General features: G+C 39.3%; 1 protein-coding gene across 3 annotated transcripts in view; it reads right to left on the minus strand.

Annotated features, from left to right (window-relative positions):
- The window catches only part of PPP2R2B (protein phosphatase 2 regulatory subunit Bbeta), a 464,394-nt gene that overhangs the window by 128,837 nt on the left and 311,972 nt on the right, over positions 1-23,585 (minus strand). For all 3 annotated transcript variants that reach the window (XM_072630667.1, XM_072630669.1, XM_072630668.1), the window contains exon 2: positions 240-337. In XM_072630667.1, the coding sequence (XP_072486768.1) occupies positions 240-337 (98 nt within the window). The remainder of the gene's footprint in view (positions 1-239; positions 338-23,585) is intronic.

Raw genomic sequence — 23,585 nt, forward strand, 5'->3', positions numbered from 1 at the left:
TGCCATACAGCTCAGAAAAAATAAGGTGGCACTCAGAAAATGCAGTCTTTTCAGGTGCTTTTTATAAGAGGGAATGTGGAACTGCTGATGCTAATGACTTTAGGGGCAGTTTTTAGTTCCCTAGGAAAGAATCAGGTTTGAGAGTGACACGTCAGGATTAAGAAACAGCGGGAAGCTTCCTTTAAAAAGGAAAGGGGAAGAAAAAAAACAACAGGCATTTTGCATTCACTCCCACTTACCTCCTGCTCTCGTTGAAATATTACAACCCGGCCCCCCTTGTCCCCTGTCGCTAGTAATTCTCCTGTGTGGTTGAATTCTACCGTAGAGATAATATCAGCTGAAAAGAAGAAGACAAAGGCAATTTAAGTAACTGCAGACTTTCTTTCCATGGGTAGATAATAGCCATACTTTTCAATGCATTTAAGGAATGGGACTTTTTCTCTCCAGTGGAATTTACAAGACTTTCACATAGGTCTTCTAAATGCCAATGTTAATGGCACTTGGGAATGTAAATTTTCTAGTTGCTAGCCAGCCCAGCCCAGCAATTTCTGGGGGGATTTGAAGGGAACAAAAGTGAAAGTATTTTCATACCCTGTTGATATGCACAAGAAAAATGAATTTCTTTATGGTTCAAAGAAATAGCAATTTTCTCTTCAAATACTTGGCGGCCACTGAGAGCAATAGAATTCACAGATCCTTCACTGCCTTTAGAATTTTCTCCACCTTCACTAGAAAACTTTCAGGGGGAGAAAAGCAAACTCTAGTTCATAGAATCCTAGCATCATAAATAAATAGAGCTAGAAGGGATCTCAGAAGTCATCGAGTCTAAACCTTTCATTTTCCAAATGAAGAAATTAAAACTCAATAAGCTAGTTAAATACATATCCATGATCTCACATATAATTTAAGTAGTGGTCAGAATTTGAACTCCAGTTCTCTGACTTCCAAACTTCTGCTATGGCTGCCTCCATTGTAGTTTGGAACTATGCACATGAAAGAGGACAAGTGATAAGAATTTTTTTTTTTATTCAAGTTAAGTAAGAGGAAGAAATCAGAGTTGGTAGGAGGAGGGGTAGCTGACCATGGTAGAGTATGCCTACTACAGGGGGGATGGAGGATCACTTGAGTTCAGGAATCCTGGGCTGCAGTGGATTAAACTTATTAGATGTTTACTTAAATTTGTGCCACTGGTAAGCCCCTGTTTCTCCTTTCCATCCAGGGGTCACAAAGCTATAGAAAGATGGGCGGGGGGGGGGGGGAGAGGAGAGAGGAGAGAGGAGAGAGGAGAGGGGAGAGGGGAGAGGGAGAGGGAGAGGGAGAGGGAGAGGGGGGGAGAGAGAGAGAGAGAGAGAGAGAGAGAGAGAGAGAGAGAGAGAGAGAGAGAGAGAGAGAGAGAGAGAGAGAGAGAGAGAGAGAGAGAGGAAGAGGAAGGAGGAGGAGAAGAAGAAAGAAAGGAAGGAAGGAAGGAAGGAAGGAAGGAAGGAAGGAAGGAAGGAAGGGAGGGAGGGAGGGAGGAAGGGAGGGAGGGAGGGAGGAAAAGAAAAAAGAAGAAAGGAAAGAAAAAAAAAAGAGAGACAGAAAGGCAGGGTCAAATTCCTTCTGCCCAGAATTAGAAAAGCAGACCAGCCCAGTTCCACTTCTCTCATGCTGATTCTTTTTCTTGTCACTCCACTTCCCTTCTCTAGAATGGCACAGCCTAATCTAATTTCCAGGGGGGAAACTGCATGAAAACAGGGTCATGTGGTCAGAAGGGAATGAGGGCAATTTGTACTCATGTTATTTCTAAACTGAGAAACCACCCAGACACCAAGAACTTAGATCACAGATAATTGCTTGAGGAATGCCAGGCCTCAGGGTCTTTATTCAAGGGCTGGTTACCCCTGGAGGCAAGAAGCAAGGTAAATTACCTATGATTGGATTTATTAGGGCTATTTTTAGAAAAAATGTCAGAGTTTAATTCCCCAGCATTTATTTCCCTTTCAGCTTTCATTGCTATTGAGAGTGCCAATGAATTTAAAAAAAAAAAAATCAGACAAGGAAGATGGGAACCCAGCCCTCCTCAACAGGGCAGTACTGATCATGGCTGTGTTTGTAATAGGAGTATAAAGTGGAAAAGAGAGATAATGAACTGAACTATGTCAGTAGAATGTATGCTCCTTGAAGACAGGGGCTGTTTTCTTTTCTGTCTTTGTTATCTCCAGGGCCTATCACAATGCATGGCACACTATTAATGAACACACTAGGTGAACTTAATTGAATAATTCAGGTTACAAATACCACTTTTTCTTCAAATGCTTAAGCATGCATGTAAAAAAGTTTTTGCATTTTGGGGAAGGAGAATGATTTCTCTGTCTTTAATTCATCAAATATTCAATAAAGTATGCAAAGCCTAGTAGTGGTACAATGGAAAGAGGACTTGGTCTGGAGTCAGGAAATTCTGAGTTCAAATCCAGTTATGTGACCATGGGCAAGTTACTTAACCCCTGTTTGTCTCAGTTTCCTCATTTGTAAAATGGTGACAAAGAATAGTACCTACCTTGCAGGGTTGTTGTGAGGAACAAATGAAATGATAATTTTAAAGCACTTAGCACAATGTCTGATATATAATAAGCACTATCTAAATATTAGCTATTATTGTTATATGAGCTTATTAATATTATTAATTGAATAAGCTATAATATTAATAGGTATAAAATTCTCCATCAAATCTAACACTATGCTGGGTATTAGGGATACAAAATTAGAAAGAAAATAGTCCCTGACCTTGAAAAGCTTATATTCTATTGGGAGAACCCCTTCACAACACAATGAATGTATAAGGACAACAGTACATGCATATGTGCAAACTAAAAGTAAGGTACTGTAGCTGGAAGCTCTGGGAAAGGTTACATGTAGAAGGTTCCACTTGAGTTGAAATTTAAAGGGAACTAGGGATTCTAAGGCAGAGCTAGGTAGTGCAGTGGATAGAGTACTAGGCCTAGAATTAGGAAGACATGAATTCAAATCCAGCCTCAGACATTTACTAGCTGTGTGACCCTGAGCAAGTCACTTAACCCTGTTTGCCTCAGTTCCTCACCTACAAAATGAGCTGGAGAAGGACATGGCAGAACAATCCAGTGTCTTTGCCAAGAAAATCCCAAATGGTATCATGAAGAGTTAGACATGACTGAAAAAACAACTGAACGACAACAAAAGAAATTCTAAGGAAAAGAGAAAACGGGTGGCATTATTGCTCTTAGTCATCCCTGTCTCTGACAGAGAGAAGGGGGTGGGGCAGGAACAATGCTGTGCCTACCTAAAAGAATGTCCCACGAATTATGGATCCAGCCAGCATAGGTAGAACCTGACACTAACTATATCTCTATCTTGTTATTAATAATATTAATTAATTAATACAAATAACAATAATTTATAACAGTGCTTCCCTTGCAATGATCCTGTAAAGCAGACAATGGAAGTATTGATAGCTCAATCATACAGATGAGATAACTGAGGCTCAGAGTGGAGACATGACTTGCCCATGGACGCGTAGTAGATAATTGACAAGCAAGCCCTCAAACCTAGGTCTTCCGTTTCCACATCTCAACTGCCTTCTGAAATGATTCCAGAATGTCTGAGCTGGAAGGGGTCTTAAGCTATACAGTGTTCTAATTGTATAAGGAGTGTAATTGACAGAGCTCTGGGCTTGGAATCAGGAAGACTTGAGTTCAAATTTGACCTCAGACACTTACTAGTAGTGTGATGCTGGGCAAGTTTCAGTTAACCTCTTTCTGCCTCAGTTTCCTCAAAAGTAAAATGAAGATTAAAAATAGCGTCTACCTCCTAGGGTTTTGGTGAGGAGCAAATGAAATAATATTTGTAAAGTACTGAGCATAGTACCTGGCACAAAAAAAGATGCTTAATAATGCTTGTTTCTCCTCCCCACCCCCCACTAGAATTTAAGTGGTTTGCCCATGGTCACGCAGCTAGTATAATAAATGTCATCTCCTGTTGTCCTGATCTATATCTGGCCACTGAACCCAGATGGCTCCAGAGGAGAAAGTGAGGCTGGTGACTTTGCACAGCTCTCCTTTAAATCCAATTCACTTGCAAGTTACACATAACTTTTGTGATGTCACTGGCCCACTTTGAGAATAAAGGGTAAACAATGAAAAATAAATGTGATAATCAAGGGTTCAAACTCAGGTCTTCTGCCTGCTCTTTCTACTCTAACATGCTTAATTTTCAATGCCTCTTGCTTGAAATGAAGACTTTGTCCTAAAAGTACTAATCGATTCATGACTGGTGCTCTATTTTATCCATTAAAGCAGTGTTCACCTGTGAATGGTGCTGTCCTGACCTTTTTAAAGTTGGAGGGGAGTCGGGAAATAGAAAGGGGAGTCATCAATTCTCAGAAAGAAATCACAGAGACTCAGTACAACAGTAACTGAAAGTGTCTATCTAGTAGGGTCAGTCAACTTCAACGAGATACTAGATGATTGGATTCAGAGTTGGAAGGCGCTGTAGAGATCGCCAAGTCCTATTTCACCTTTTTTTAACAAAGTCAGTCTGGAGTATCAGTGTGTATTGGTCACACTAGAGTTAAGACAGGCTTTCACTTGAGCCTGTCTCTCACACTGAATTAGCTATATGCCCATAGGCACTCTGAACCTCAATTTTTTTCATCTGTGAAATGGGGAGAATAATCCCTGTATTGCCTGCCTCACAGAGCTCTTACGAGATTCAAATGAGAACATCTATGTGAGGTACTTTGTAAGCTTTAAAGTATTTTATATATGTTCACTGATTCTATTATTTTTCTGTCTGAGGGCAGGGGCAGTTCTTTGTATCTCAACTGTCTACACCAGTGACTTACACGTAGTTGGTACTTAGTGTATATTAGTTGAATTGAATAAAGAACCTCAAGGTCCAGAGCAAGGCAGTCACTTACTTGCCTTATGGTCCCACAGGTAAGTTTAACAAACGTTTCTCCTGTTCCAGTTTACTTGTCTTTATGCCGCCCTCATTCTCAGAGGGGAGGGAAAAGAAGGTTCAGTATTTCGCATTGGTAGGTACAGATTTCCTTGGAAGAAAGGCACATTCTAATAGAGCCATCGAGGCACAGCTAACACTTGTTTCTTTTTAGCATAGTTCAGAGGGATTTCAGAACCTGGAAAGTGTTACCAATACATAGTTTCCATGAAAGTTTCCTGCCTTACTAGAGGAACTAAAGATAAGTGTAACCTTTTTTGTTCCTTTTTCAATTTCTAAACAAGTAGAACAGATTGTATCACAGTTTTCAAACCACCTGAAACCTCAACGCCCCCAGAAAGATGGTCAGGAAATCAGTGATGAGAGCAGGGGGGAGGGGGGGAGGGTGAGTGAGATCACATGCAAGTCTTTTTGCTAAAGAATCCAGTTAATAACAGTTTCAGAATTATGCCTTTCTTCAGCAGCAATGTTAATGATATAGCACTGGGTCTGTGTGGGATGCAACTAGGTAAATTTAGATCTCCAGAGATGGGTGTTCCCTTCTGGGTAGGCTGAGCCAGAGAGGAAGGAGCCAAGAAGCTTTTTCCATGCCTTGCACCTGGTCAAACAATGCTTAGGTTCAGCCCTTTGCAAAGAAAAAAACTGGTTTGTCCTAGAATAGGACTTATCCTAGGGCTCACAAAGCAAAGTAGCTTGAAGAAGGGGGCAAATGCTTTCCCAAAAGATTATCCTCAGTGCACCTTTGCAAGGGATAAAATTCCATCTCCTTCAACTGACTTTTAAGGCCCTCCACCATTTGCTCCCATCTACCTCTCTGGCGTTCTATCATATTACTCTTCATTTGGTGGTTGATAGTACTTCACCTATCCAGAATAAGTAGGCACATAGGATTATTGTGCACAGAGGAAAAGAAGTAATAAGATTTTGCTCTTGTCAGACTACATCTGAAAGGGCTTGAAATTATGCTACACAAAGATTGTCTGAAAGAACTAGGGATGCTTTTTCTGGAGAAGGATGCTATTTTAATTTTTCTTTGTTGGGATCCTGGAATTTCTCTACAAATTCCCAGCATTTTCTCCTTAATATTTTCAAATTGCTACTGTTTCCAGGGTCCTATGAAATAATGATGGAATTTTTTTGTTGCTCAGTCATTTTTCAGTTGTGTCTAACTCTTCATGACCCCATTTGGGGTTTTCTTGACAGAGACACTTGAGTGATTTTGCCATGTCCAATCAATCAGTCAATTGACTATCATTTATTATATGCTTAATATGAATCAAGCACTGCTCTAAGCATGGATGTACAAATACAGATAGAAAGAAAGACAGTCCTGCCCTCAACGAGCTTACATTCTAACGGAGGAAGATGACACATAAGAGGAAGTTGAAAAGGGAGGAGGGGACTATATAGGAATATGGCATTTTAGAGAAAGTACAGGGGAAGTCTGGAGCAGACTAAAGAGAAATGAGACAAGACAGGCCTAGATGCCCTCCTCAAATGAAGAGTCTAGGAGGATCAAAGATCATAGAGTGGAAGATACTTTCAATGTGTGAATTTAAAGGCTAGAGTGAGCTTCAGGAATAAAGAGCTGGGGCATGGTAGAAGAAGTCAGAAATATAGCCTGAAAAGTTATACTGATTTATCTTTGTAAATGTTTCATATCCTTCCAAGAGAATGGATGGCAATGACTTTTTCATTGTTATTTTGTCTTTGTATTGCTAGAGCCTAGCCCTAGCACAATGCTTAGCACATAGCAAGGGTGCAATGTAGGCTTGATGAATAACTGAATTATCCAATCCTTTCCTACTTTGAGAATTTGTGAGTTAACCCCACTATCTATGCATACTGCAGCTTCTCTACACCACCGCAGATAAGTAATAAATTGTTGTAGCAATGGAAAAAGGTCGCAGCTATGGGTAGGGGGAAAAATTCTTAACCAAATAAAGCTCATAAGTGAGAAAAAAATCAGATGATTTTGACTATGCAAAGTTAAAAAGCTTTTATATGAATTCAATCAACATGGCTACAATAAGGAGGAATACTGTCAATGAAAGGAAAGAATTTTGAAACCAATGATTCTGATAAAAATCTAATATTTAGGATATAGGAAATTAATATACATATGTGAAGAAGAGCCATTTCTCATTAGATATTAACAGTTTTCAAAAAAATGACAAACTATTAGCAATCATGTGAGAGATTGCTTCTAATTATTAATAAGAAAAATATAAATTAAAACTACACAGGTTTATCTTCTCACCAAGAAAACTGGCTCAGATGAAAAAAGAAATAGTCAGTGTTGTCAGGGAGATGGGAAGACAGGCACACTAATATATTGGTGGTAGAACTATAAACCAATAAAACCATTCTGGAAAATAATTTGTAATTATGAAAGAAGGTCACCAAACTGTTTGTATACTTTGACCCAGAGATTCCAATACTGGGAGAGCCAAAGAGACCAAAGTGAAAGTAAAAAAAAAAAGCCACAGATACAACAAACTATTCATAATAGTACTTTTCTAGTAGCAAACAAAACAAAATTCCTAGAAATAAAAGACATTGTGGTATATAATTGTAATAGTGTTGTATAATAAGAAATAAGGACAGTATGGTAAGTAGAGAGATATCAAATTCAAATAGAAATGGAACTCCAAGAGCTTCATATTGACTTAGAAAACCATAAACTATGTTTTATTATAGTTTTATTTTGTTAAGCAGTTCTTAATTATGTTTTAATCTGGTTCCCTCCTCACTCAGGTGTTTTTTCTGGAGCAGTCAGGAGTTTGATGCCTCTGGTGCAGTCCATAGAGAACCAGCCTAGAAGCCAGGAAAATCTGCCTTTGGTATTGTCTGTGTGATTCTGGGCAAGTTAAAAAAAAAAAAAAGCTTTGGACAGCTCTCTAATACTATAAATTTCAGAGAAGGCACTGATCTGCATTGCCTGGAGGGAGTTTTCTCATCTGGGAGTTCCTTACAATCCACCCATAAAATCAGAGGTCCAGTCCTTATCTCTATCATAAGATAAGAGAAATATGAAGAATTCAGAGACATTTGAGGAGAATTGCATTAACTGATGCAAAATAAATAGAATCAGGAGAGTTAATATACATAATTTATAATATATGTTTTAACATATATATGTTAATATGCATAATTTTGTAAGTCACATGCACAAGAAGTGAAGAAATACCTCCTTCTTTTCAGTAGAGAAGAAGGGAACTACTGGTGAGGAATGTTTCAAACCATAAAACGGAAGCAGTGTGGTAGTTTCGTTATATTGTTTTTGTCTGTTTTTGTTAACAAAGGAAGACACAGAGATGAGTGGGAATCACAGGTTTATATCAAGAAATCACCATCATGAAAAAACAAAAGGCATCCATTAATGAACTTCAAAAAAAGCTGGTATGCCCACATAAATTATTTATCACCAGACAGCCAGCTTCCTGGTCAAAACACTGTTAAAAAGCTGATGAAAAAAAAGGTCACCTCCTGAATGATCTAACACCTTGCTTTCTGGCTGCTAAATCCCTGCCGATCACCTTGCTTGCTCCCTGGTAAAAGTTAAGTTTGAAAACATATGCCTCTCTAAATAGGAGCCAAGAATGCTTATCTTTTCTGCAAATGGTCAGGCCTGGAATGTGGCTTTATTATTACATCCCTTCCCAACTGACAAAGAGATGATCTGAACCCTCCCAAACATTATCTTACCCTTAAATGGATCAAAACTCACTGACCCTGACCCTTTGGCCCATAAGCTCTGTGTTCATGTGACAAGTCAAAGATGCATTCAGCTTTACAATTCAGAACACACACATACACACATATACACCCATGATAGCTGCGGTGGGCAGGGAAGGAGGCATTGGCAAGTAGGTGATGGGGAAAGGTGAAAAGGCCATTTCCATTGGACTACTGAGTGTGAGAAAAGAAGTAATGTATAATACATCTGGAATGATACACTGGAGCCAAATTTTGAAGAGCTTTGAATGACAGAGGAGGTTCTACAAGAAATAGGAAGTCATTGGAATTTATTGAGCAGGGGGAGTGACAAGGTCAAACACATGCTTTAGGGATATCATTTTAGGAGCTAGGTGGAGGATGGATTGGGATGGGGGGAAGAAGAGGAGGGAGGTAGAGAGATCAATAAGGATATTGCTGAACCTGTTGGGGTGAGAGGTAATTAAGGCTTAAACCTGAGTGGCTGTGCTGCAAATACAGAGAAGGGAAAGATCTGAGATATTAGAGATCTGAAACTTGGTGACTGACTGGATGTGTGGGGTGAGGAAGAATGCAAAGTTGGGTACAATTCTGAGCTTGCAAACCTGAGTGACTAGAAGGATTATGATGTCCTCATAGAAAGAAAGGTTGGAGACAGGGATAACTACCAGAGGAGAAATGAGTTCTGTTTTGGAGAAGTCATTCTGTCATGCCTATAGGCCATTCAATTAGAAATATCCAATACATAGTTTTAGATGAGGGTTAGGTGTTCAGGAAACCTTCAGGTGGTCAAGGGCATCTAGGTGGCACAGTGGATAGAACTCCCTAGGCCTGGAGTCAGGAAGATCTGAGTTCAAATTTCAGCCTCAGACAGCTGTGTGATCTTGAGCAAGTCACTTAACCCTGTTTACCTCAGTTTCCTTATTTGTAAAATGAACTGAAGAAGAAAATGGCAAATGACTCCAGGATCTCAGCCAAGAAAACCCCAAATGAGGTCCCAAAGAGTGACTCATGACTGAAACAAATGAACAACAAGGTGTTCAGAATCCTATGAAGTGTTTATTACCATGCTAAGCACTGGGAGGATACAAAGATGGATAAAACAAAGGTTCTGCCCTCAGCATACTTACTATCTTGTAACCTAAAACTCATTTCTTAATCACTGGCTTCAACCAAGCAAACCCAAGCCTTGCCAATACTATTGTGCCAAGACCACAAATGGCCCTGCCTATTTTAATCCTTATTTCTAAACCTTCCAACACTAGACACCCATTTTACTCTTAACAATCATATTTAGTAACAGATTATTCTTCCCAACTGCTCAGTTCCCACTGCTTTTCAATAGTTTGTGTTTTTTCCCCTCTTTTCACCACAGAATGGCATCTTACCCTTTAACTGTTCAAATGTGACAATTGCCTAGCAGGTTATAGTGCCAGGGCATTTAGCCAGTTGCAATTTATTCATTATGACCATTGTTTTATGGCTTCAGAGGGGCAGAGCCCTCCACTCTTCAGGACTCAGTCTCTTTTTGCTAATGTGCAGGAAGCCCACCATGCCTGCTGAACTGTGACCATCCAGATGGTACAGGCAGGTGAGTAATGAACTCCATGCCTCTCCCATTAATATTCACTTAGTTTCCCAATACTGACTGAATTCTCCAGTACTAATCAGGTTTGGAATGACATAAGAAGATGCTCACTGATGCTGATGTATACTCCTTTGTAATACTTTACTGCTACAAATGGCATTAGAGAGTTAATTTTACTGCAGATGGGAAAGGGTAGACCTTATCCAAAAAGCTACAGTCTAAAAAATTACATCTCTTCCAAGGAAACAAAATCCAATGGGAAATTTGTATCAGTTCAGACTTGCCTGCAAAGCTCCATAGTAGCATTTTTATCTTCCAAAAGCCTTCTGGTTTATAATAGAATCTGCTATAAAGGTACTGACCATCTGTTATCAACTTTCCCAAGGAGAGAAGGAATAATTGGGTGGACCACATGAAATCTGTAAATCTCTCATTGGAATTCAGCCCTATTCTCTGATAACCTTTTAGCAGCTATGACGGCTACCAAAGCTGGGCCAATTCTAGATAACACAAAAAGGGGACACAGGTGAGAAGCTCAAAAATGGGAACCCCTGTTGCCCTAAAGCTACAATGAAATGCACCTATTAAGGCATCTATTATGTACTTATTTTAGCTTGGTCTGGTCACAGCTACTCTGAATTCCATGAGAAGTTCCTTATCTTGTGGGGAGGGATATCCTATGACGGCCAACACCAAAATGAACATGGAAGAAATATGCGGACAACAGACCTTGAACAAATGCATAGATGGTAAGAATATCACATGTATAGCAAAGTTAAGAATATTCTAGGAGTAGAGGGCAGGCATAAGTTCAAGTATGGGATGGGGAAGAGAGGGTGGGATTATCTGACTCAAAACTATATTGAGTAAGAACAGGGAGAAGAGAACATTTCTTGTGCATTGTGATAAGATCTCTTGAAGGGAGGGAAGTGGCATGCAGGGAGAGGAAGTATCCAGTGGGCTGAAGAAGGAAGGCAGTGGTGGGGAAGTTCTAGAAAGACTCCAGGATTAAAGAGACTGGATTCAATTTCCATCTGTGACGCTTACTACCTGTTCTAGCTTAGCAAGCCAAATAACCTCCATTTACTTGAGCTTCCTCATCTGTCAAACTCAGGGAGTTGGACAAGATGGTTTCTGTGGTCCCTTCTAGATTTAGGAACCTAAGTCTTAGCAGTGGAGTTCTGTTAGGAAAAAAGGTTTCTTACTAAGAATAAGGGAAGCCTGGTCTAGACCAGGGGTGGGGAACTTGCCCATGCACTAGTGGAATCTTTCCACTTGATTTGGAATTAGATGACCTGAACCCAAATCTCATCTCTGCTACCCACTCTGTGACAAATAATTTTGTGACCCTGGACAAATAATTTTAACTTGTCAGTGCCTTAGTTTTGTTTTTTTTTTTTAATAAAAGAATTAATGAAATTGCATTTATTAAGTAATGACAAGTATTGTGTTAAATGCTGGAGATGCAATCTTTTTTTTTTTTTTTAAAGCAAAAACGTCCCTACACACAGAAACATAGATTACAGTGGTTTCTGACCTTAAAATTTCACGGAAACTGTTTTGTCCAAAGTTACTAATAATCTCTTGGTTGCCTATCCAATGACCTTTCTCAATCTTCATTCTCCTTGACCTCTCTGTGTCCTTTGACACTGTTCAACACTGTCTCTTCCTTGATACTCCATTCCCTCTAGGTTGTCACTCTTTCTTGGTTCTCTTCCTACTCTATCTCCTCTGCCGGATTCTTCTGTAGATCATGTCCTTTAATTGTAGTTGTTCCTCAGGGGGACTGTCTTATTCTTTACTTCCTCCATATTACTTCATTTGGTGCTCTCTTCAGCTCTCATGGACTTAATTTCCATCTCTATGCTGATCTATTTATTCTGCCTCAATCTCTCTACTAACTGCCAATGTCTCTTCTCCAACTATGTTTCAGATATCTTGAAATGGATGCCCATTAGACATCTTAAATTCAACATGTCCAAAGTAGAACCCATTATCTTTTCCCCTACACTCCAGCCCTACCCCCACCTTCTCTATTACTATAGAGGGCAACACCATTCTCCCAGTCCCTCATACCTCACAATCTAAGAGTCATTCTGGACTCTTTGCTCTCTTTCACTTCCCATATCCAAGCTGTTGCCAAGGCCTATCGATTTCATCTTTGAAACATGTCTTGAATATTACCTCTTCTCTCCTCTAACAATGCCACCACTCTAGTGCAGGCCATCACCACTTCACGCCTGGACTATTACAATAGCCTGCTGGTGGGTCTGCTGCCTCCATTCAACTGTCAAAGTGATCTCTCTATAATGCAGGTCTAATCCTGCCACTTCCTTCACCCCCAACTCTGGTGGCTTCTTATCATCTCCAGGTTTAAATACAAAATTTTGGTGTTCAGAGGCCTTCTCAGTCTGCTCCCTCCACCTATGCACTTGTCTTACACTTTACCCCATCTCACTCTCCACGTAACTCCTTGAGCAATAGCCCTGGATTCCTTGTTATTCATCAAACAGGACACTTCATCTCTCGAATTTTTCAATGATTGTACCCCATGCTTGGAATCCTCATCTCTACCTCCTGGTCTCCTTTATGTCTTAGTGAAAATTCTTCCTTCTACAGGAATCCTTCTTTCTATTAATTATTTCTCCTTTATCCTATATATAGCTTGTCTGTATGTAATTATTTGCATGCTGTCTCCTCCAAGATTGCTTGAGAGCAAGGACTGTTTTTGGCCTTGCTCTGCATCCCTAGCTCCCAGCACTGTACCCAGCACATAGTAGGCTCTTGATAAATGTTAGTTGACTGTCACTTGACACATCCTTTCCCAAAGCAAAGATAGTGATTTGATTATTACACATAGAGCAAGAATTAGAAAGTGAGGGTGGGAGAAGGAAGGAAGAAAGAAAGACGTGATACAGTTTGGACTGATGGAGGACTTTCTTTTCTTTTTATATTTATTATTACATTCCTATTTAAAATGACACAAGTAGCAACATGAAAGTGTTAATTTATGCCTCAAAAGGGATTATTACTTGATAGCTTTTCAAGGTCTCAATGAAACAAGTGGAAAATAGAACAAAATATATCAGATACAGTTTCTATAGGTCACTGATGACTCAATCAAAAAATTTAGTGTAAAGTTTTTTTAAAAAAAGAATATTGTGAAACAACATTCCCCTATATGATACACATATTTTATTGTTTTAATTAACTTATTTTTAGTTTTCACCATTCAGTTCCACAAGCTTTTGAGTTTTGAATTTTCTCCGCCTTCCTCCCCTATCCCCTCCCCAAGACAGCATGCAGTCTGATATAGGCTCTACCTATACATTCATATTAAACATATTTTCACATTAGTCATGTTGTAAAGAAGGCTTGGAACCAATGGGATAAACAACGAGAAAGATGAAACAAAACAAAAAGGGAGAGAGAGCAAATAGTATACTTCGATTTGCATTTAGACTCCATAAGTCTTTCTCTGGATGTGGATAGCATTTTCCATCATGAACCTTTCAGAGTAGTCTTAGAATCTTGCATTGCTGAGAAGAGCCAAGTCTATCAAAGTCAGTCATTATACAATGTGGCTATAACTGTGTACGATGTTCTCCTGGTTCTGCTCACCTCACTCAGTATCAATTCATGTAAGTCTTGCAGGTTTTTTTGAAGTCTGCCTTATCATTTCTTATAGCATAATAGGATGTACATATTTTTAAACAGCCAGAATTAATACGGCTCTACCAAAATTCTGTTTTGAGGCATCATCATACATTTAGCAGGGACTTGGGTTCTCTTTGGTTATGCCAGTATGGTAAAAGTTCTGGCAGATTTTACCAAGCTAGAAAGCCTTTGAGGCTGGGTTTGGCAAAGGACTATTATCTGAAGACCAGGTTGGCTGAGTACAGAGAGTCTTGTCCTCAGAAGGTAGGTCTGTGATGTGATATAGGTTTTGGTCACTGCAATTCATAAAGACTGTCTTTGACGGTGTGAAGCGCTTGTGATCTGTGCTTTTTGAGAGTACCTACACAGATCCTCTGAAGAACTGAAAAACATATACATAGATATCCAGTGTCACCACCATCTATTCTTTATTGTCAGGTTTATCATAAGATGATAGGAACACAGACTTAGCACTTGAAGTAATCCAGGAGATCATCAAGTCCAACCTTCACATTTTATAAATGAAGAAACTAAGGCATAAAGAAGCTAATTGATTTTCCCAGGGACTCCCAATTACTAAGTGTCTGTGTACTATTTGTGTGAATCCCCTCTTTACCAGATATATCACAAACGCTCTCTACCTTAGGTGATAGTCATGAGGTGGGCTATAAACCCAGGTCTTTGATTTCAAATCTAATACCTTCTCTATATGCCACTGCCTTTCCACTATATTTTTCTGTCCTTAGATAAATGGTTATTGGAAAATTCCACTTCTGATGATAATATGTGTCTATGAATCATGGAATATCAAATTCTCTGAAGTATCAAAATTGTGGTTCATACAAAGGGCAAGGATTACATACATTTCATACATACATGCAATGACAAATTGCCTGTGAAAATGTATATAAAATGTATCAACTATGAGATGTATGACCAGAATAGGAGATGGTCCGGTCATGTAGCCATGATAAAGATAACAGATGGTTTCCCTGACTACTATACTGATAACCACTTAGTAGTAGGAGACCTAGAAAAAGATCCCTGGCATGGGTGAACCCCTTGTGGAGGAACTGTGGGATAATATGGAAAAGAGTCACATGCTAGCTAGTAATCAATCCATACCACTGGTTGGATCATCCACTTTGATAAGAACATGGATCCCTTGTGTTATTGGAAAATAACAAAGTTCTACTCCTAGCTTCACATGCAGGATCTCCAAGGATGTGAAGGCTTCAAACCAAAGGTGACAGATTTGGATGGAATTTCAAGAAAGTGAGTTGTAGGCATTACAGCTTAGTCACTAACTGGAGCATCATAAAGAGTTGCAGAGAACATAATTGCCCTTTGGTCAATCAGGTGTAATTCTTTCATACAGGAAAAAAGAGAGTTGAATAGTCAATTTCTCTTGATGTTATGATGTCCCTGCTCCTAAAGACACCATTCCTCATTTTTGATTTCATGAAATCCCTCAACCACCTGGCAATATAAGAGTTTGCCTTAAAAGTGAGTGAGCCTTTGACATAAGGCACACTTTTGAAACCCATGTGATCCTTCACATTCTGGAGCCAAGAGTTGAGAGACCTCTATTTTATTCCTCGTCTATCTTGTAGGCCTGTTTCTACATATTTTCTTCCCAGGCAGGGAATTCTCAGTAAGAGTACACTTTCAACTGACAATAAATCCAGATCGTTCCTACAAAGGCAGGCTGACTTCTCTAAGCAACCCCTGCCCCCATGCTAACCCAGCTCAAGTGACTCCCTCATCACTATACATACTTCTTCTGATAGGAAAAAAACAAAAAACAGAAGTGCCAAGGGGAAGAAAATGTTGTGCCTTGCCTTGTCAAAGATTTATTGTGACAAGTGAGCAAAGCGATGCTGCCAGGGGCCTTCCAGATGATTTGTATTTCTCCCATGCTGGGAAGTCATCTTTTATGGAATACTTTCCTCTGAGCGTCAATTCCTATACACGAACTCGCTCCCCGCTTCCCACCCCTGATTATGACTTGTGGAGATAGTGCTGGATAGGCCCAGTGTAATCAATGCATGCTTCTCTACGAGGTTGGGCCTCAGTCCCATTTGGGATTCTAGAAAATGGACCCTTCAAGAGAATGAAGCAGCTGTTGACTTGGTTTTAAGACAGTTCACATTTGCTAATCAAGTGCCAATGTTTCCAGCTTTAAAAAGCACTCAATACTATGCTTTCTCTTTGTTTTCAAGGCTCTGTTATATATGAGGGAAACATTTTCCAGTTGTGTGTCATTTGAACTGACCCAGGGCACTTAGACTATGTCTGCCAGTGCAAAGCAAAACATAGAGAAAAGGATAATTCCTTGGGAAAGGAAAACAATTTATACAATAACAAACAACTTGCAAAGACATAACTCTCTCTGATCAATGGAATGGCCCACTCTGAATCCAGCAGACTGATGATGAAGTATTCTAACCACCTCCTGATGGAGAGCTAATGAACTCAGGGTACAAAATGAGATGAGGTCAATGGGAGAATTTATTTTATTTTTTCCAATTACGTGTAAAAATGGTTTTTTTTAACACTCACTTTTATAAGATTTTGAGTTCCAGATTTTTTTCTCCCTCCCTCCTCTACCCCTTCCCCAAGACAGTATGCAATCTGATATAGTATATAAATGTACAATCACATTAAGCATATTTCAGCATTAGTCATGTTGTGAAAGAAGAATCAGAACAAAAGAGAATAGCCAGAAGAAAGACAAATAAAGAGTGTGAGAGAAAATAGTATGCTTCTATCTTCATTCAGACTCCATAGTTCTTTCTCTGGATATGGAAAGCATTTTCCATCATGGGTCCAATGGGAAAATTTATTTTGCTTTACTTTACATATGTTAGAAGGGATTTCTCTTTCTTTTTCTTTTTTTTTTCCAATGAGGAGGGGAGAAGGGAGAGAAGGAGGAGCCTTTTGTTAATTGAAAAATTAAAGAAATAACAAAAGATATTTCTTATAAGTCTGATTTGTATCATCTAGTCAAAATGAATACATATACATATATGTATATATATGTATATATATATATACACACACATACATAAAGATTTTTTAAAAAAAACTAACTCAATGATATGAATCATTTTACTTGGTCAGTACGTATTCTACAGAGAGGTACTGGATTATTAGCTCTGTGAGGGTAGGTACCAAGTGTTATCTAAGCTTTTTATCTTCACAAGAACCTAGCACAGTGCACTGTACACAGAAGACCATGTATAGATATTTTTTGAATAAGTAAAGAAAAAGCTACATATAATTATTTCAACTCTTCCTGTTTCTTTGTTAGCATACAGACAGCTATAAAATGAGCAGCTGTTACCAGTGTGCTGGGATTATAAACATTTTTGGAATTCCAAAACAGAATGTATAAAAGCTAGCACAGCACTTTACATATGTTAGCTCAACAACCTAGTGCTATTTTTGCCCATTTTAGAGAAAGTGGAAACCGAGGCACAGAGAGTGTTTAAATGACTTTCCCCAAGGTTATGTAGCTAGTAAGTTGTCTTAGGCAGGATTCCAACATAGGCCTTTGTGATTCAAAGTCTCACAATGGTACCACCTAGCTCCTTAATAAGTAGTTGGGGCTGCTGACTCCAACTTTTATCTCTCCATCTCATCTCCACAGAGCATGGTATCTTTCTTTTCCTGTGGACTCCACCGTTTCCCATTTCCTAGGTTCTAGGATACTTAGATACTTATATTTTATATAAATAATATACTTATATTTTATAATCTCCAACCTTTTGCTCCTCCAACATCCCCTGCCTACATTGCCTCTTCTGATTATTCAGATTCTTACCACCTGCCATAGTTTTTTTTAACTCAAATTCCAACTTATCTGTAAAGAATTTTGTGTTGTCTGTTACTCAGTTGGTTTTGGTTGTGTCAACTCTTTGTGACTGCATTTGAGGTTTTCTGGGCAGAGACAGTTCCTTTAACAGATGTGCAAACTGAGGCAAATAGGGTTAAGTGGCTTGCCCAGGGTCACATAGCTAAGTATCTGAACTCACATCTTCCTGACTCTAGGCGTAGGGCTTTATCCAAGGTGCCACATAGTTGCCTGAAGGATTTTTTGACCCATCCCCAAATAATAGTGTTCTCCCCTCCCTCTGACCTTTTATGACACCCATTTGGCACATATTGATAGGTATTTTCCATTATCTGCCTTGTGTACGTATGTGCTTCATTTCTGCCAAACAGACTGTTGTCCATCAAAGGCAAGAACCATGATTGTGTGGCTTTTGGTGCCTCCTAGTACTATAATTTGCATAGGGTGAGCACTTAAAAGGTACCGCTGATGGAGAGTAAATAAATATATGATTCTTTACAGGAACTTTTCTGCTGTCCTTTATCATACATATTTAGAAGAATCACTTTCTCTCTGTCCATGTGTATGTGTCACCTTTGCTTCTATTTTCTCTTTCTTATTCCCCACTGATCTGAACTTCCTTAGGTTTCTTTTTGTTCTCCTCCACCCTCTTCCCTCTACCCTTTGCATACCTGGTCCATTCCTTTATCACCATCCCTGGACCACTTCACAGAGTACCATTTAATTGTATTCTCTTTCCTTTTGGTTTTTTCCTATCTACTCCACGTCACTATCCCTCAGTCTAACAAGTCTTTCTAATTCTTCTCCATGTCCTCTGCTTTTGTCCTATTCCTTTGCTCTCTCCTTTCTCTTCTTACCACTTCATAATATTTGGGGAACTCATCTCATCTTTTCATTCAATGTGAAATTTCTGGTTCACTAATTACTATTCTTTCTAAGTCGATTTCTAACCTCTTCATTGCAGCCTGGCTCTCTCCCTAATGACTTGGGTCACTCAAGTGTATTCTCCTATCACTGACACTCTAGTCAGGCTAATCTACATCTTGGGGACAGACGTAATTAAAAATTCACTGGCTCATATGCCTGCCTTGAAATTGAACAAGTAGGGCAAAGCCAATATTTGTTCAGATGACAATTGTCAATGAGCCACATTTTCATCTAATAATAACTCATATACGTACAGACATACATATGTACATATTAATTTATTTACAAGGTGCTTTCTTCAACAGAGGGCACAGAGGCTTGTATAAAATCCTTAGGCCTAAAGAATTGCGTATCAAATATAGATAATGATATGATATCGTGATAGAAATGGTCTCAAAATAGAGTTGGGGTTAAGTAAATAAGTTAATCACTGGATCATTGCCTTGTCATGGTAGAGGGGCTTGTGTAGCTCAATGAAACTATGAGCTGTGCTGTGCACAGTTACTCAAGACAGACAGGTCATAGTGGAGAGTTCTGACAACAGGTGATCCACTGGAACAGGAGATGCAAATCACTCCAGTATCTTTCCTAAGAAAACCTCATGACAACAAACTTTGGGAAACAGTGGAGGACAGAAGGGCCTGGCATGTTATGGTCCATGGATCACAAAGAACAAAACAAAATAAATGTTCACTTAGTGCTGAGGCATCCCACCTAGATCTATTTCACTCATTTCTTTTACTTCATCACCTTTATCACATCTAAAACAGACATCAAAACTCACTTTCCCTGGCAAATCCTGAAATGCAAAACTCCACTGAATTGTTTACTTTACTGGTATCTTTGTAATACTTAAGTATCCAATTAATACTGTATTCATGGCCACACTTATTCATAGGATTATAGTTTTAGGGGTGGAAGGGACATCAGAGAGTATGTAGTCCAATGGCCCAGGGAGAGGAGCAATGAAATGCCCCATATCACACAGATAGGAAGAAGCTGAGCCTGTGGCTGAATCCAGTGGTCCACATCCACTGGCAACACTCTTTATGCTACCTCTTCCATCGATAGATTGCCCATACAAATGAATTGATATCTTTTGTTTTTACACCATCTTCATTTCAAAATTCACCCCCATCTGCTTTCTACCCAGGGAGCCATCTCTTGTAACCAAGAAAAGGAATGAACAAAACTGACCAACACATCGATGCAGTTTGTCAGTACCCACACCCACAATCCTCCCCACAACCACAAAAGAGAAGTACTTTTTCTTATCCTTCCTCAAGGGACAAGCTTAGTCATTTATCATCATACAGAGTTTAGTTTCACTATGGTTTGTTTGGGGTGCGGGGATGGGGTTGGAGGGAAGAAGGTGATGATCCTTGACTACTTTGGAGTCTCATCTTCAGTTGTTTATTTGGGATCACCAAAAACATACAGAAGATTATACCATCTCTAGGACTCCACCCAGAACTATGAAAATACCCCTTATTATTAATGAAATGTCTGAAAGGACTTTTTTCTTGATTTTTAAAAACCTTATCTTTCCTGAAACCTCCTCTTTCACCTCCTTGAAAAAAAAAAAAAAAGAACAAGTTGGGATTTCTTTGGTACCTAATCTCTTAACATTCTACACAGTAAGAGGTTTTCAAAGAGTTATTTATTTCCTATGTGATCTTGGGCAAGTCATTTAGGCTCTTTGAGCTTCTGTTTCTTCTCTAAAAAGAGGAGGATTATATTTGCACAATGTACTTCATATGGTTGTTGGATCAAACGAATTAATGCCTTGAAACTTTTTTTTATCATCAGATGCTAGGTTGTTGTTAGGGATGCAAGGATCTTACAAAAGCTCCCATGTGGGGACTTCCAAATCTGACTCCAACACCAAGGCCTAGAACAGATGGGAGCCCCAAACTTAGTTACAGGGAGCCCCAAACTTAGGACCCTGACAGCTTCCTTTTGGGATGCAGATTAGTCTTCTTCAAATACTTCAAAGCTCTTATCTCTAGGCCTGTCATTTCCACATTTTCCTTGGAAAAAGAAAACACCAAAGCCATTTCAGAAAACCTTCCTCCAAAAGCAGCAGATGGGTGAGGGGAGGGGGCAGGAAGGAATCATATTTCCTCTTCTCCATAGGATCTGACATTGGGGAACATTTTAAGCACTGATTCTAGCAGCCTGAGAAGAGGCAACTGAAAAGACAGCAATTAGACCATGTTGGGCATGCAAACTCAATGACTATTAAATAAATGAGCAAAATTCATTTTCCTTTGACATGCACACCCCTGCAGATGCTTAGCCTTCATTCTGACAGATTCAGTGGTTTCTGTAAAACTGTCGGGAAGGAATGAGTCATTCCTTTATCAGGGAGCAAGAGAAGCCTGACCACTAAATAGAAAAAGGCAGAACTACATGGTCTAGCCCACTAACCCCCCTCCGCTAAAACCAGCTAAATCTGTTCAGTGCCATTCTGGGGAGGCCATGAAAAGGTGCAACTAAGACTGGCCAGATGGATTCCATGAGGACCTGAATTGAAACTCTGACTGGGTGGCCTTGGGCTAATCACTTAATTTCTCTGTGCTCTGGTTTTGACTTCTGTAAAATGGGCGAGTTGGGTCAAATTCATTTTTAAGGACTTTTTTTAGCTCTCAGACTACAGAACCATAGCATCTCAGAAAGGGAGAGGAACATCAGAAGTCAAATAGTTCAACCTGTATCAGCTAAATGTTACTCCATAAATTACCTCTAGGATCAAATATAAAAGGGTGTATTAGATATTTAAATCTTTTCACAATCTGACCCTTTCCTGTCTTTTACAGTCTTCTTATACTTTACTCCTCTCTCCATGTATTCTATTGATATACACTGCTAGTCATGCTATTTCTTATTCACTCCTGTCTCTCTCACTGGTTGTTTCCCTTACCCAGAATGCTCTCCACCTCATCTTTGCCTCTTGCCTTTTTTTTTTTTTCCAAGAATCAACTCAAATCCCACCACCTGCAAGATACTTTTCCAGGTACCAACACCTCTTTCCTATCTGTCATATATATGCACATTTTTTTGCATGTCATCTCCTTAATTAGAATATAAGATCCTTGAGGTCAGGGTCTGTGTTTTTGCCTTTCTTTGTATTCTCAGAATTTAGCACAGTGCCTGGCACATTGCAACACTTGAGGACCTAGAGGTGGTCTCTTGGCCACAGGTTTCCCACCCCTGATTCTATTGTAAGAACTTCATAAATGCTTCTAGACCCTTCATTTTACAGATAAAGAATCCCAGACACAAAAAGATCAATTACCTTGCCCAAAATCAAATATCTTATAGATAATATAATCAGGATGGGAACTCAGACTTTCTGACTTTTTTTAAAAATCACAAATCTAATGCTTGTATTACTAAATATTAGAAAGCAACTTTTTTGTCTTAATAAGATGTATTTATTTTAAAGTACATATATTAGAAGGAAGAAGCTAAAAGGGAAGTTTAATGATGACACTGGCCTTTTAAAATTTTTCACTTAATGCCCTGAAGTGAAATCACTTTTCCAAGGGTAAGGAGGTAGGGAGAAAGAGTATGTTATCATATATATATATATACACACACACACACACACACATGCACACATATATGTATGTATGTGTGCACGTGTGCATGAGCACATAGGTCTACATATGGTCATGCATATATTTATGTATATACTCATCTATGTTCTTTCTCTGCAATGTCTCTGATAAGTAAGTGTTAGTCAGACTACTCTTAAAGACCTTCAGTGAGTGAGAGGCTATTTATTCCTCAGGCAGGACCATGTCATTAATGGACAATTCTGAATGTTAGAAAGTTCCCCTGCTCCCCGCATGTTTATTTCCCCATTTGGAGCTATCAGTAACAATTAAACACAGATGGAGTGTGATGCAGCAGAGGACCAACCTTGGGGTCAGAAAGGTACAGGTTTAAATTCTGCCTCTGACACTTACTTATTTTGTGAAAATGGACAAGTCAGTTTCTCAGTGCCTCCAGGCAATTCTCAATGACTTTAAATTGCAGATAAGATGCCAATCTGAATTGGTGCAGTGGGTCCACATCAGGAAGAAGGGAAGAAAGGAAGGAAGGGAGGAGGGAGGGATGAGGGGAGAAAAGAAGAATGGATAGATGGATGGATTGAACTGAGGCTGCTCAGAGGGCATAGGTAAAATCCCTTGGCTTACAGGATTTACAGATTTTAGAAAAAGGGCACAAGGGAAGCTCATTACCTATTTCTTGGATGCTTAGTATTTGTGTGGCATAGGTCCTTTTCTGACCCAGTCTTGAGAATGACACTTCAAGGTGGGGAAGGGATCATAAGATACCAACTAGAGAGCTAAGTCAACTAATGGGAAGAACTCAATATGTCAATGATCAAGTGGGAAAACTGTTATCATAGGTCTCAGAGCAGAAGTAACAAATGTATAGGGGCATAAAAGGTTGGGTAGTAAGAAAGATAAACACTCACAAACTGTTTGCTCTATTTGAGCTCCATTTTATGAAATGGCATAGAGTATGGAAGACAAGGTTAGAAACAGAACCTCAGGCACTGGTCAGTTTCTTGAGCTTGGGAATTCTGAGATACAATGGGCTAAGTCTAGAATCAACATGGTGAGGCTATAGGAAGCAGGGTGGGCACTGTGTTACCTGAGGGCCAAACCAGCCCAAGTTCAAAACAGAACAACTGTGCCAATCAGTAGTTGGACTGGCCCATGATTAGCTACCTTTTTGCCTAGGTGACGTACATTAGGCCCAGTCTCAAAAAATGAAAGAAAAAAACCTCAGGTCAGACTTTAAATGATGCCACCTAAGTGGTCAAAGATAAAGGAAAAATGGCAAAGGTATACC

Source organism: Notamacropus eugenii, chromosome 1 (assembly GCF_028372415.1).
Source record: "Notamacropus eugenii isolate mMacEug1 chromosome 1, mMacEug1.pri_v2, whole genome shotgun sequence".
NCBI lineage: Eukaryota > Metazoa > Chordata > Mammalia > Diprotodontia > Macropodidae > Notamacropus > Notamacropus eugenii.